Raw genomic sequence first — 14,547 nt, 5'->3', positions numbered from 1 at the left:
ACTCAACCCCTACAGACTCCCAAGGAGTCATGGCTGCTCCATGTTTCCTGCCATTTCCCCGTGGGCTCAGTCTGGCAAGATTGGGGTTAAGGTCCTAGTACACATTCAACCCCACCTCCTACCCCCGGCTTGGATTGGCATTGCACTGTTTGCAGATCAGCCACCATGGGGAATCGCAGGTGAGGGGCGCCCCTCATCTCGGCAATCCCTGGCAAACCAGGTGGCTGTACTGGGCAAAAATGTGCCAAGTGACTACCAGACTGCCGGAGTGAGCACTTTTACTTCTGCTGTCTACCAGTCACCACAACCTGAAAAGGTGAGGGTGTGGTACCCTTCCCTGGAGCTTGTGTGGAAATAGCAATGGGGCTGGGTGGTGAAAGCCCTCCAGCCTACATACGTGTCGCTATGTTCTGCCACTCATGAGGGAACAGTCCTTGGGAGAAGGGGCCTCATCACACGTTATTAACCATTCAACCCTTGAATCACCATCACGGTATACCCCAAGATGGTTCTGGTCATGAGTAAATCCTTAGAGTGCATGCTTGCACCCAAGGGAAAGGGGCTGGTCTCCACCCGTCCCTTACTAATTTGTACAAAAGATTGAGCAGATCCATTTAGGGATTCCAGGAATTGCTCCCCTGGCATGTGGTGTCATTGTTGCTGGGGGGGACTAGGTTGCCCAGTTCATGGTGCCACTGGGATTCCATGTGATTGTGCAATACTTCTTTATCACTTGATTTGTGGAAACCTCTCCACAAAGTGCCCATCTTGTCACCCCATCCCCTTTTCCTGCAGATTTCCCAAGGGGGGGGGCATGGGACACAGTGGAAAGTGGGCATTCCCCTTTAACATGCTTTGGGTTGTTAACAGGAATGCAGCATCTCTGTTGCTGGGCGATGACTAGAGGAGTGCAGAGACAGCAGGGGGTAGGGCAAGTGCTTGGAGAGGCAGCCAGTGAGAAGTGCGGCAGGTTTCTGGTCTGGTCTGAGCTGCCCTCTCTACGATTTTGGCAGCAGCCACATCACAAAACCCAGGTTACGGTGGTGGCAGAATTTGGACAACACAGTGCTGCCTTCAAGCCTCAGGCTGGAGCAGCAAAACTCATTACAAACTGAAGTTTCAGACTGTGGTTTCAGCTCGAAAATCTTGAGTTGCTTTTGCCACGAAATCACGGTTTCACACATTTGGGCAACCACAAAATGGTTTGGTGTTATGTGTGGAGGCAGCCTATGTATTCATGTAATCTGTAGTTCAGCCCCAGTTTCTTGTTACCAAATTGAATACATGAGAGCCAAGGTAATCTAATAAAGATGTTGCAAAACTTTACTATAAATTCCTATTAGACACTCATTTATTGGTTAGGTGAGATTACCATCCTATCAATTACTTAGGGAGGACGTGGACTCTTCAAGCAAAGCTGACCGGCCTTCTGTTGGGATGCTCTAGCTCTGGATTTCCTGCAGTGATCAGGGGGTTGAATTACATGGTCTAACAAAGCCTTCTCCAACTCTATAGGCCTATGTATGAAAGCCTGTTCAGATGGACAATTGCTTTTATGTCCCCCCCCCCCCAGTGACCGTATTGCTGCTATGGACTGATGCATTTATGTTTCCTCCTACCCCTCTCTTAGGAATTTGTTGCCAATGCCTTGGGAGTCCCATCAAATCGCATTGTAGTTCGAGTGAAGAGAATGGGAGGAGGGTTTGGAGGAAAAGAAACCAGGAACACGATTTTATCCACGGCTGTAGCAGTGGCTGCAGCCAAGTAAGTTCAAGTGAATGGGTTTTCTCTTTGTCACCCTTCTTATAACCTGAGGTTCAAGAGGGCTTTCTCTGCTAAAAATCATCAAGAAAGCAGATATGCTCTGCATATACTTGAGCAGGATGATCCCTTCATCTTTCCCCCAGAGATCATAACTTTGCCCTGGTCTAGATATGGCACCAGTCTTCAACATCCTGGTCAAGAAGTGTTCTCCCACCTCCACCATGCACATAACCTCCTGTGCAAGGCAGATACTCACTGTGGGCCTGTGCTGACCATGTGATGAAGGGGAGGGGCACACACTGAAGACCCTGCCAAGCACCTTCCTGTTTTCTCTGCCACTGCTACTTTCAGATGGTGTGAGGGAGGAAGTGTGCCCCATCAGTGGAGGTGGGGTGATGGGCAAGGGGGAAAGAGGCAAGTCAGGGGCCATCAGTGGGGTTTGTGTGCGGGCCGCACAATGAAGAACATTGGTGTAGACCATCATGAGCTGGATGGATCAATGGTTTGACCCGGTATAGGCAGCTTCCTAGGTTCATAACTAAAGCTTTGCAACTGGGAAGAAAACCAGAAACCAATTTAGAATTTACAGTGGATGCAACTCTTACTATTACAGGATATGGTTGTGAGATGATAATGGGAATGACCAGGCCTCACATATCCTCTCAGTTTAGAAGAGACTGGGGAGACCTGACCACTAGTTGATGTAGAACCTGGAACAGCAGACATGTAGAACCTTTGCTTCCTTCCCAGGACAGCCTTGATATAGCTGGTCAGAGAGACTGCAGCAGAGAAAGAATATTTGCAGACTTGATTGGTTGATTGATTAAGTGCCATCAAGTCGGTGTCAACTCTTAAAGACCACATGAGTCGACACTGATTTGACGGCACTTAATCAATCAATCAAATCTGTGAACATTCTTTCTCTGCTGCAGTTTCTCTGAGCAGCACTATCAAGGCTGTCCTGGGAAGGAAGCAAAGGTCCTACATGTTTATAGCAGATTTATAGGAAGGCAAATGAGAGGTGGGGAGCAGGCTGGAGATGGAATGAGTAGGAGAGGAGAGTGGGCAGCAAGTCACTGAGAGCTCATTTTGAGGCAAACTGGGAACCTTAGTAGAGGCTCACTGATGTTGCACAGTCATTTCTGAATGACTCCAGAAAGGACAGATGAAAAATAACCTCCTGGTTTATAAAGAGGGAAAACTACTTCTTTCTTCTGAAGAAATAAAGGTTGGATAGCTTAACTACTGAAGGGAGGTTGTCACTCTTCAAAATGGCTTCTGGATTCTTCACCAGTGTAATAAGCCCAGCTCTCCATTGCAAAAGCCACCAGGACTATCTAAAGTCTGCAGATCAGTGTAGGCTCAGAGGTGGAATTGGAACCTCTAGAATGCAGAACAGATTCTGGAAGTGGCTGAGGATCTGACCACTAACTCAGAACCACAGAGTTGTTAGGATGAGTTCTCGCCAGATAAAGAAAAGCACACAACCTTTAAATGAAGGTGTGTAATATGTGCCATAGATATCCTCACCACATTCTCATTCTGAATTTGGTGATTTTTCCAGGACTGGCCACCCAGTACGATGCATGCTGGATCGAGATGAAGATATGCTAATTTCTGGTGGAAGACATCCATTTTTGGGACAGTATAAAGTAAATAGAAATTATTTTCTAAGAAGTGGACTTTTAAAACAAGAAAATGTTTAAAACGTTTTAAAATATATGCAGAGAGGCATTATGTACTCTGCATTATTCAATGTGGTAGGTAACTATGGTATCATATACAGGAGAATTAATGCAGTTGACTTCAATTGTCTGAACTTTCTACAACTAACAGCTTAGGAATTATCTTCTTTTATTGGAAGTGTAAATCCACCTTCTACTGTTATAGGAAACTGGTATGCGTTACTATGTAAATTTGGGAAAGCAGCAATGTGCACTTGCTACAGTTTTGTAGCAGCAATGTTATCTCTCCATCTTGTCCAAGAAGGACTTTATTCTACACTAGAAGGATGTAGTAGAAGGATTGCTCTTTCTTGAGTTGCTGTGTCTCCATTCAGTGGCTCTGTTTTCCAAGTCAGGCTTAGGGCTGATTCAGATGTGTATTTTCTGACATGGTTCAGTCCTCTAATGGGACTAAACCATCTCACAATGAACATGGTGACTTGTCTGAAAAATTGTTCTTGGTGTGGAAAGGCTACTTGTCAGGAGGAGTGGCTTCAAGCTTATTCATGTCATTGATGTAAACCGCCCTGAGCCATTTTTGGAAGGGCAGTATATCAATCAATCAATCAATCAAATAAATAAATAATTTTTCCACCTATAAAGAATCTAGTGGACAAGTCTATCAATGGCTACTAGTCTGATGGCTATAGGCCACCTCCAGCCTCAGAGGCAGGATGCCTCTAAAATACTAGTTGCAAGGGAGCAACAGCAGGAGAGAGGGCATGCCCTCACCTCTTGACTGTGGGCTTCTCAGAAGCATCTCGTGGGCCACTGTGGGAAACAGGATGTTGGACTAGATAGGCCTTGGCCCTGATCCAGCAGGGCTGTTCTTATGTTCTTATGTAATCTTTGTGGGTGCTTTCAAAACAGTCTCAAGTGTGTATTCTGAAGTGGTACACTTCCATCAAAGGACTGTATGATGTATTGAACTGCATATTGAACTGTGCAGTAGTGACACAATCACTCCTAAGCATCCTCTCTGACCTGCTTCAAAATTAGCCTCATGGTATTCGGAAGAACTATGGGAGCTGAAGCGAGTCGCGACAAAGTAGATGACTAGAGCACAAGCAGTGGTAGATTTCTCACGAATCCAACAGATATGAAGATCTATGCTTTGGCAGTGCGGGTGGCAAAGAGGCAGTTCTTTTCGGCCCTCATTGCAGAAAATGACCACTAGCTTGGATGGCTTGCCTGGAGGCCATCATGGACTGGATGAGGGATAAAAAACTGGAGTTGAATCCAAATGGTTTAGACACACACACCCCGTTCTGAATGGGGTTACACTCCCCTTGAAAGAACAGGTACTTGATCTGGGAGTGCTCCTGGATCCAAAACTCTCTCTGGTTTCTCAGGTTGTGTCAGTGGCCAGGATCACTTTTTATCAGCTTTGGCTGATACATCAGCTATGTCCATTTCTAGAGGCAAATTTATTTATTTTAGCATATTTTTATACCGCCCAAAACATATGTCTCTGGGCAGTTTAAATGACCTTAAAACAGCAGTGCATATGCTAGTAACCTCCAGGCTTGACTACTGTAATGCACTATACATAGGGCTGCCTTTGTAAGTAGTCCAGAAACTACAATAGGTACTGAATGTGGCAGCCAGACTGGTCTCTGGGACATTCTGAAGGGACTATTTAACACCGATTTTTAAAGAACTGTACTGGTTGCTGCTGCTGCTGCTATGTTTCCAGGCAAAATAAAAAGTGTTGATTATTACCTATAAAGCCCTAAATGGCTTGGGTCCAGGATACTTAAGAGTGCATCTTCTTTGTCATGAATCCTGCTGCCTATTAAGATCATCTGGAGAAGTCCAGTTACGGTTGCCACCAGCTTCTTCTGTGGTGACTCAGGACTTTGGAATATGCTCTCTATCAAAATAGAAGCATCTCCATCTCTGACTGCTTTTAGGAAGACCCTCAAGACACACTTGTTTTTCAGGCTTTTAACTGAAATTAATTTTTAACTGTTGGTTTTTGTCTCGTGAAATTGTTCTCTTTTTACTCTGTTTATATTTGTTTTGTTTTATATTGTGTACACCCCCTAGAGATACACATATCATATTTGATCTGCCTGTAAATTTGCTTAATTTGCATCATCTCAGCCCATCTTGTTTTACTGCCAGATGGAAGGCTGCTGATAGGGCCTGGAAGAAGGTGGCTAAATGCCTATTAGCAGTCTTGCAGCAGGCCTATCTTCCAAATCTAGGGAATTTAGTTTATTGCCAGAAAACCCATGTAATTGGAAAGGCTTACTCTTATTGCCCCTTCCCCAGGTTGGCTTCAAGAAAAATGGAAGGATTACTAGTCTGGATGTAGTGTATTACAGCAATGGAGGCAATTGTGCGGATCTTTCTCATGGTGTAAGTAAAATGAACATTCAGCTGTCTTCTTGTTGAGCCAGTTTCTGTGGGTGTAAGAACTTTTGAATACTGTAGAATTCTTAAGGTAAAATGAATAATCTCAAAGTTATATTGAGCTGTAAGGAGTGACTATAGAGTACTCATTGAAGCTAAGAAATTTGAATGACTTTAGGTTGCCTAAACTGCATTTGTTGGGACAAGCCAATAAGACTTCAGTGATGCCCAGGATTACTTGGTTCTCAGATGTCAGTGACATAAATAATAAACATCACGCATTTTTATTTCTAGAACATGGGTTCTCAGAAATCCAGCCAGCTAAACTAGGCTGCTTGGAAGTTGAGCCTTGCTGAAGAGCACAGGGCACTCAAGATTAATGTCCAATAGATTCAGTAGTGATGATAACCCTACTCAGACATTATGCTTGCCTGCATTTAGATCCTGTACACAGGTACATGTTTTTGGGTGAATGGCTGTACCTAGGTTCAGGCCCCTCAAATACAGGGTGCTGATAGGAAGTGTAATGCTGCACCTGTATTCAATATGACATATGAAGAATTACCTGCCTACAGATCTGTACCTGTGTATACTGTACAGAGTACTGAACATAATATGTGAATTGGGCTGTGTTTTTCAATTAGGTTTTCTGTATTTTCAGTTAGTTTTTATTTCTGCAGTTGATACGTGAATAACAAATGTGTCATTTTTCTTAATTGCTGATGCATCCTCTTAGAAAAAAATGCAGCAGAAGTGGATTCCTGATCTGTTTTCTGTCTGCTGGTTACTAGGTAATGGACAGAGCTTTGTTTCACATGGACAACTCATACAACATCCCAAACATCAGAGGCATTGGCAAAGTCTGTAAAACAAACTTGTCTTCCAACACAGCATTCCGTGGGTTTGGGGGTCCCCAGGGAATGATGGTGGCTGAGTGCTGGATGAGTGACATTGCTTTGAAATGTGGATTGCCAGCGGAAGAGGTATGCTTCCTCAGCAATATATTTCTGTAGAACAAGGATCCCCAACCTGTGGACTTTCAGACGGGGCGCAGCAAGGTTGGAGTGGGCCTGGAGATGAGATTTTAAAATGGGCTCCTCACTGCTGATAAACAAAGGAGACTTTCAACCATGCAATATGATCCTATATATGTTTTCTCATAAATCCCAACACATTCAGTACAGTTTGCTTCCAGGTAAGTGTGTAGAGAATTGCAGCCTCAGGCAGCAAATCTAACCACATTTAGCTGGAAGTACATTTCACTGGAAACTAAAGGACTTTGTAATTTTTTTGTCATGAAACAAGCCACTTTTAGGACTTTTAAAATGGTTTTTTTTAATTTAAAAAATATTAAACCAACAATTTGTTCAATCCACTTCAATTTAAATATACATATTCCTCCCACATCTCTCTGCTCAAAACGAAAGCCCTATGCCCAGTCATTCCAGGTGATCTAAAGGCTGGGGCTGAAATGTGGTTGTTGTTGTTTTTTTTAAATGAAGGCAAAGGGCAGATTCTTCCATATCGGGGATATATCCTTCAAACCAGCAAATTCCTCAATCTCTGAATTAAATATTCAGAGTCATTTCAATCTGCTCTACATCCCCACCCCCTCCCCCACCTGATATTAAAGCTCTATGGTAGGGTTGCGCGTTTTGTTTTTTTCCTGTTTTGATTTGTACCAAATCCAAATCAACCCCATTTTGTATTTTGTCCAAAATTAAGCCTTCCGAATCACTCCAGTTTTGTTTTGTATCCGAATTAATCTGAATCTGCATCCGAATTAATTCAGATTTAAAAATGGGTCACATGGTCAAAAGAGTGGTGGGGATTATAGTGCTCAATGAGTGGAAGCTACCACAACAATTTCAAATGAATTGTACAAACTGCTGATTTTTGGTGAATTTTTGAGGGTTGTGTGTCTTTCAGATTTTCCCCATAGGGTATGATGGAGGTTTCAGGAAAAGTATAGCTTCACACTGGGAGGGGGGGAGGGGTGGCCCATAGTGGACTGTGGTTGGTGGTGGTGCCCAGTTGGTGCAAGGAAGCTACCACAATTTTTTTAGAGGAATTTGGCAAAGGGCTGATTTTTAAAGAATTAATGAAGTTACACGTCTTTCAGATTTTCCTCCTAGGGTATAATGGAGGTTTCTGCAGTCCCATAACTCCACTAGAGGGGCACTGAGGTGGCCCAGAGCAAGTGGCAGTGTAGTGCACACAGGGTGCCTACCACCCACATGGGTTGCCAACCCATGAAGTACAGGGTTTTGTTGTTCTAGAGGTGTTCTGAGAGGAGATTCTCTAGTAGCAAATGAGAGTGGATTCATGGTTTTTCATTAAAAATCTCATTTGCTACTAGAGAATCTAAACTCAACACCTCAGAAACAACAAAGCCCAGTACCCCAATGAGTTAGCAATCCAGAGGGGTGGTTGGCACCCTCTGTGCACTACACCACCACTCGCTTCGGGCCATCCCAGTGCCCCCAGGTGGAGTTATGGGGCTGCTGAAACCTCCATTATTCCCTATGGGGGGAAATCTTAAAGACCCGTAAACCTCAAAATTTCCTAAGAAATCAGTCCTTTGCCCTATTTGGAATCTGGGTGTACCACCCTTGGGGCACTGCCACCCAACCCACTGTTTTGCCCCTGAAGCCCCACATAAACAAGATGAAAGAGTGAAGAGAATGATGAACAACAACGACACTTAATTTTTTGATACAGTTATTTGAGACTTTTGCAGCGGGCGGGAGCCTGTCCCTGTGGCACTAACACAGCAGCACAACCCATTTGTGGATTCAAGCAATCTTTCAATAAAAACACTCCCTCCCCATGGAACAGTGACCACAGGTCATTTGAGATAGCAAGATAGACCAATGAGCCAGTGTGGTGTAATGGTTAGAGTGCTGGACTAGGACCTGGGAGACCCAAGTTCAAATCCCCATTCAGCCATGATACTAGCTGGGTGACTCTGTGTCAGTCACTTCTCTCTCAGCCTAACCTACTTCACAGGGTTGTTGTGAGGAGAAACCGAAGTATGTAGTACACCGTTCTGGGCTCCTTGGAGGAAGAGCGGGATATAAAATGTAAATAAATAAATAAATAGAAAACCTGCTTTGGTACTATGGAACAGCTTCAAATGTTCATTTAACTGAAGTGGAGTGAGCTGCAGCCCAAACAAATCAGCCTACTGTTCAGAATTGTTGAGATTTATCATCACTGCATTTAAGAAAGTGCAAAACCATGGATCATAGTTACAAGAAAGAGAGAAGCAACTAAGATTCCTAGGGATGTCAATAGATTGACAGGGGTATTCCCCACCCCCCTCCTTTTGTCTCCTGTAGTCCCATGTGGATGACCTGTCCTTGCAATGGCAAAAGTTGTGAACCACTGGCTTAGATATCATGTCCCACCAAATTACATTGTGGCCTAAATTACATTAGACTGCCCAACTTGGGCAGCACAACTTAGACACCACTATAACTAATAAAAATCGGGGGCGGGGGGGGACAAAATAGCTCTTCAAGAGACCCCTGAACATGTCAAGAGATTCTTTCTAAACCTTTGGAAAGAAAAACCTGTGTAATTTCAGAACTTTCCTAACCAGCTTCTCAAAAAGCTTCTCCACACAATTTATACCATGACTTTTAGCAAGAGCTTTGGAATTGCATTGAGCTCCCAAAGATATTTGAGTATTTCTGTCTCAAAATGCTGCCTTCCAAATCCCTTTGCAAGGTCAGTTTGCATTTCAGTCACACTGAATACAACACATACTTAACACATGCTCAACAGCTTTTTGCATATCTTATGTTCTGCTAATCACTCAGTCCTCAGCTGGAGTGGAGAGAGTCAGAGAAGTCAATCTGAATTGCAATGCTTTTCTGAAGAAAAAAGCATTCTGTCCGAAACACAGTGATTTCAATTTGTAAACAAAAATCTCTGTTTTTTAATTCTTGATTTTGTTTTGGTTACAAAACCTCCAAAATTGCCATTTTCAGGCACAAAATGTTTTGTACCCGAATCGAAATGCACAAGCCTACTCTATGGCAAGCAATCCCTAAATATCCAGTGGGGAGGGGAATAACCACAAAAAGGAAATCACATCCTATCTCCATTACTAAGCCTGAGGAGTCAAAAGCTGGGCAGAGCTGTGATGGGCAAGGGCAGCCAGCACTGGTCACCACCTTGCTTGTTTGCTTGCTTGCTTGCTTGCTTGCATGCTGCCTGCCTGCCTGCCTGCTGGCACCTGAGTTCAGGCTTCAGGGAGACCTCCCTGGAAGCCCCGTCCACCTGCCAAACAGCTGAGAGGCAGAGACTGAAGGGGCTGCAGCAGAGGCTAGAGCAGGAGGACTACCAGGAGAGGGGGCCAGCAGGCAAGGCAAGGGGGACTAGCTAAGGATCCTTGGGGGCCCTTCAGGCCCTGTGGGCCTAGAGACATTTGTTTCCCCTTGCCAAATGGAACTTATGCCCCTGCTTTCAGATGTTGCTGAACTACAACTCCTATCCACCCCAGCCACAATAAATCTTATCTGGGGCTGATGGGGGTTGTAATTCAGCAGTGTCTGGAGGACCAAGTTGGGAACCCCTGCCATAGAACATGCCATTTATACTCTTATACACCTTCAGGCAGCTGATATAAAGCAATTCAAGCTATCTCTTTACCATTTAAATGCCTGTTTGCAATGGTTAACATGATCGGTTTCAAGGCAGATGTTATCAGAGTTTCTTATGAGTTAAGATGCCAAACTCTCATTAAATTCCAAAGATGTTGGCAACCATTACCTTATACTCTACCTCTACAGATGCAAAGCATTTAAGGATGAAGGTGCCCAATACACAATTTTCTGCCAAATGAGTTGCTTCTGTTAAAAGATGAGACTTTTAAAGCCTTTAATGAAAGCTGTTAATGTGTCCTTTGCTTTTGGAAAGGTGCGAAAGCTCAATCTGTATAATGAAGGTGATCTGACTCACTTCAATCAAAAGCTAGAAGGATTCACCGTGCGAAGATGCTGGGAAGAGTGCCTTGTAAATTCAGACTATCACTCCAGAAGGAAACTCATTGATGAATTCAACCAGTAGGTTTAACCTTTTCAAAATCCCCCAAAAGCCCCAGTAAATACCACTCTTTTTGTAATATATATGTCTCCCTTCTGATAAGGGTTAGTTTCTCTGCTTCCTCTGTTTGAAGTGCTTTCAGGATGAGTAGTACAGTGCAGGATAAAGGAATCTGCAATGCAGCTTGGCCTCCAATTGTTTCCTACCATTTGTCAATGATGCACATTGAAGTGAATGGAGAAAAGTACTTGATGGAGATGTATATAATTTAAGCAACTGCTTGATGTGGCGTGGGTTGTTTTTGACCTGGATTACTCTTAAAGCAGCTGTAATCATGCCACTTCCTTCACAACAAGGCTTGTTAATGGAAATAATAAATTCAGCTCACTAGTTTCTCCCTTTACAATGAATGTTTATATATATATATATACCGCTTTTCAACAATAATTCCCAAAGTGGTTTACGTAGATATAAATAAATAAATAAAATGGCTCCTTGTCCCCAAAGGGTTCAAAATCGTAAAAAGAAACATAAGATAGACACCAGCAACAGTCACTGGAGGGATGCTGTGCTGGGGATGGATAGGGCCAGTTGCTCTCCCCTGCTAAATAAAGAGAATCACCACTTTTAAAAAGGTGCCTCTTTTGTTCAGTTAGCAGGGGGAATCTTTCTCTGTATGTGTGTGTTGCTTCACCATACCTTTCTGTTTCAGGGAAAGAAAAGGTTCATTCCAATGGCTTTTATGTCATTTTCTAACTTTTCAGGGCCTTTGGCATGGGTGCATTTGCCACTTTCACATTCAGGGCTAAAAATACAAACCAGACCTAGAGAGTGAGGGCTTCCTCATTTGGTGAAACTCTGCCCTATTTATTCTGGGATTTTTTTCAGTCGGTGCCAGGAATTAAAAGACTGCATCAGCAAGCACTGCTTTGTGAGCTACTGCTTTATTTCATTGATGGAGAATTGTCTTTGGAAAAGGAGCGTACTGGAGAGAGCTGTGTGCCCTATTTATGAATGCATGTCATAAAAGCATGAGAGGTTGACACTTTTCTGTTCTCCCAGGCAGAATCGGTGGAAGAAGAGAGGAATGGCCATTATTCCAACCAAGTTTGGGATCAGCTTCACAGTTCCTTTTCTGAATCAGGTTTGCAAGCACCTTTAGTTTCTACAAATGGGATGGCAAGGTTGTGTGCTTACCAATAGAGGTTGAATTGTACCAAACCGCTTTAGTCTGTCTTTGGAAATTAAAAGTAAAGGGAATGCTCACAGCAATACAGTTGTGTACATCTTAGTTTCAAGCCTGCATGGTCTCAATGACAATCCAATGCATAGAGTTCCATCCTTGATTATGGTAGTTGCTAATCTTACCCACCTACTCCAATAAGTATCATTACCTTCCTTGGGTAATGGCTCTCTTGGCCATTTAAAATCCATTTGTTTGGTCTGGCCTTCCAAAATTTAGTTTTGTATTGATTAGTTTAAATAATTGTCCTGGTTTTTTGTTTTGTTGTTGTGTACCACCCAGAGCCTTTGGATGGGGCATCATAAAAATGTAATTAATAAATAACTGGTTTCTTGAGTGACATGATCAGTTTTTCAGAAAGTGCTGTGTTCCCAAAGGTCCACAGGTTAATAATATGTTATCTTGTCAGCCAAATTTATCTAATGTTAATATGAAACATTTCTCCCAGTCCATGATGTTAGCTGTGCAAACTTTTATTCATTTAATATCATGCCTTAAAATAAAATATGCAAAATACAATATCACAAATTTAATAGAGTAGAAATAAAAATACATGAAAAATGGCACATCAGCCAATAAAGAATACATTATTTTATTTCTTCATCATATTTCTATACTGCCTGATATGTACATCTCTAGGTGGTGTACAAAATTTAAATATTTAGAAGTTACAAATTAAAATACATAACAATAAAAACAGAATACAATAGATATTAAAACAAGGTTTTAAAATTATTAAAATTAATTCTGATTAAAAGCCTGTGAAAAGAGGAGAGTCTTGAGGTTCTTCCTGAAAACAAACAGAGAAGGAGATGCTCTTATTTCAGCATATTCCAAAGCCCTGGGGCCACCACAGAGAAAGCCCAGACTTGGGTCATCAACAAACGAGCTGGTTGCAACCGTAACCGGATCTCTCCAGAAGATCATAATAGGCAGCAGGGTTTATGACAAAGGAGGCGCTATTTAAATAGCCTGGACCTAAGCCGTTAAGGGCTTTATAGGTAAGAACCAGCACTCTGTATTTTACCTGGAAACATTAAATAGAATATCATACCAGCACAGCAGTTGGAGCCCAAAAGTATGGGAGAAAAGTACTGCCTTTGCCTGCTACCAACAGGCAGACAAGGTTGCAGGGAGGCAAGTCCAGAAAGCATGAAGGCACAATTTAAGGTTGATGAGTTCTGATGGACTCATGGACTGTCACCCACCAGAACGCTTATTGCATATGGTTGAATTCTGCAGCACATCCAGCCTTGATCAACTGACAGATATGACACTGAGATTCTTGGGCAATGAGAATCCGCATGATGTGGAGGGAAAGCTGATTTTGTGCAGTCTAATAATGACTGTGGTGTGTGCTCTCCACTCTCTAATTTGTCAACCACTCTCTAATTTGTCGTAGGCTGGTGCACTGGTGCATGTGTACACCGATGGCTCGGTGCTGCTCACGCATGGTGGGACTGAGATGGGTCAGGGCCTGCACACCAAGATGATCCAGGTAAGTGCTGAGTGTGTGCATAATACGCTGGTACTCTTGTTACAATCCTCACTCCACTAGATGTTTATTTGTTGTTTTATATTGTTATACCACCCTTCATCCTAAGGCCTCAGGGTGATGAACAACATGTTAAAAACAATAATAAAACATCAATTAAGGGAACATCCTCAGTATAAAGCAGCTACAACCTAAAAAGAAAGCAGGAACATCTTATTTATTAAGGCTAATGGCTAATGCAGTCTCTCTGCATGCATACAAAGGCTTTTTCCTATCCCACTCCCCCGCAAACAATACCATTCCTCTTTCCCCAGGCCCCATGCTACATTTAAACTACTTTAGGTTTGCAATAGGTCATGGGTGTAGCAAGGTTGGAGTGGGCCCATAGACAAGATTTTAAAATGGGCCCCCCACCCCACTGAAGCTCAGCTCAAAAGTTTTGCAAATTGTGGACGATGCAAGTCATTTCATGGTACTAGAGAAAGACATGCTGTTCTGGTAGCTCCAGGTCTTCACACTCACATCAATTTCGGAGGATGAATACAACTGAAGGAAGCCCGGCTGGGTGCGTGGCTGCGGGAGTCAGTCATGTGACTTGCCTCTGGGGACCCCCCCCCCAAGGCAGTGGGCCCCCAGACAACTGTCTCCCCTTGCTCTATTATAGTTACGCCCCTGTAATAGGTGCTGGTGTGGGCTGCTTTTTGGAAATAGAGGCGGGTGGGAATCCTAGAAGTCTATTCTGTTCTGCTCCCTGTGCATCACTGGATTGTAGCTGAAATGTTATTTACATATATCTGGCATAACAGGAGCAACATAACAGAGAATGGGGGTAAGAGGGTTATTCTCATTTATTTGAGTGAAGCACTGGTAGAATGTACAGGCAAGTTATATTTTTCTATGCTTGCTCGTAA

General features: G+C 43.1%; 1 protein-coding gene across 4 annotated transcripts in view; it reads left to right on the top strand.

Moving 5' to 3' along the window:
- Positions 1–14,547, top strand: part of XDH (xanthine dehydrogenase) — a 107,721-nt gene that overhangs the window by 76,575 nt on the left and 16,599 nt on the right. For 2 of the 4 annotated variants that reach the window (XM_053306895.1, XM_053306922.1), the window contains exons 23-29: positions 1,631–1,764; positions 3,329–3,416; positions 5,766–5,852; positions 6,638–6,829; positions 10,773–10,918; positions 11,961–12,042; positions 13,544–13,639. In XM_053306895.1, coding sequence (XP_053162870.1) covers positions 1,631–1,764; positions 3,329–3,416; positions 5,766–5,852; positions 6,638–6,829; positions 10,773–10,918; positions 11,961–12,042; positions 13,544–13,639 — 825 coding nt within the window. The remainder of the gene's footprint in view (positions 1–1,630; positions 1,765–3,328; positions 3,417–5,765; positions 5,853–6,637; positions 6,830–10,772; positions 10,919–11,960; positions 12,043–13,543; positions 13,640–14,547) is intronic. The other 2 variants (XM_053306904.1, XM_053306911.1) reach the window with 2 other exon arrangements.

The sequence above is a fragment of the Hemicordylus capensis genome, chromosome 1 (genome assembly GCF_027244095.1).
Source record: "Hemicordylus capensis ecotype Gifberg chromosome 1, rHemCap1.1.pri, whole genome shotgun sequence".
In the NCBI taxonomy this organism is placed as follows: Eukaryota; Metazoa; Chordata; class Lepidosauria; order Squamata; family Cordylidae; genus Hemicordylus; species Hemicordylus capensis.
This window is presented reverse-complemented; position numbering and strand designations above follow the sequence as displayed.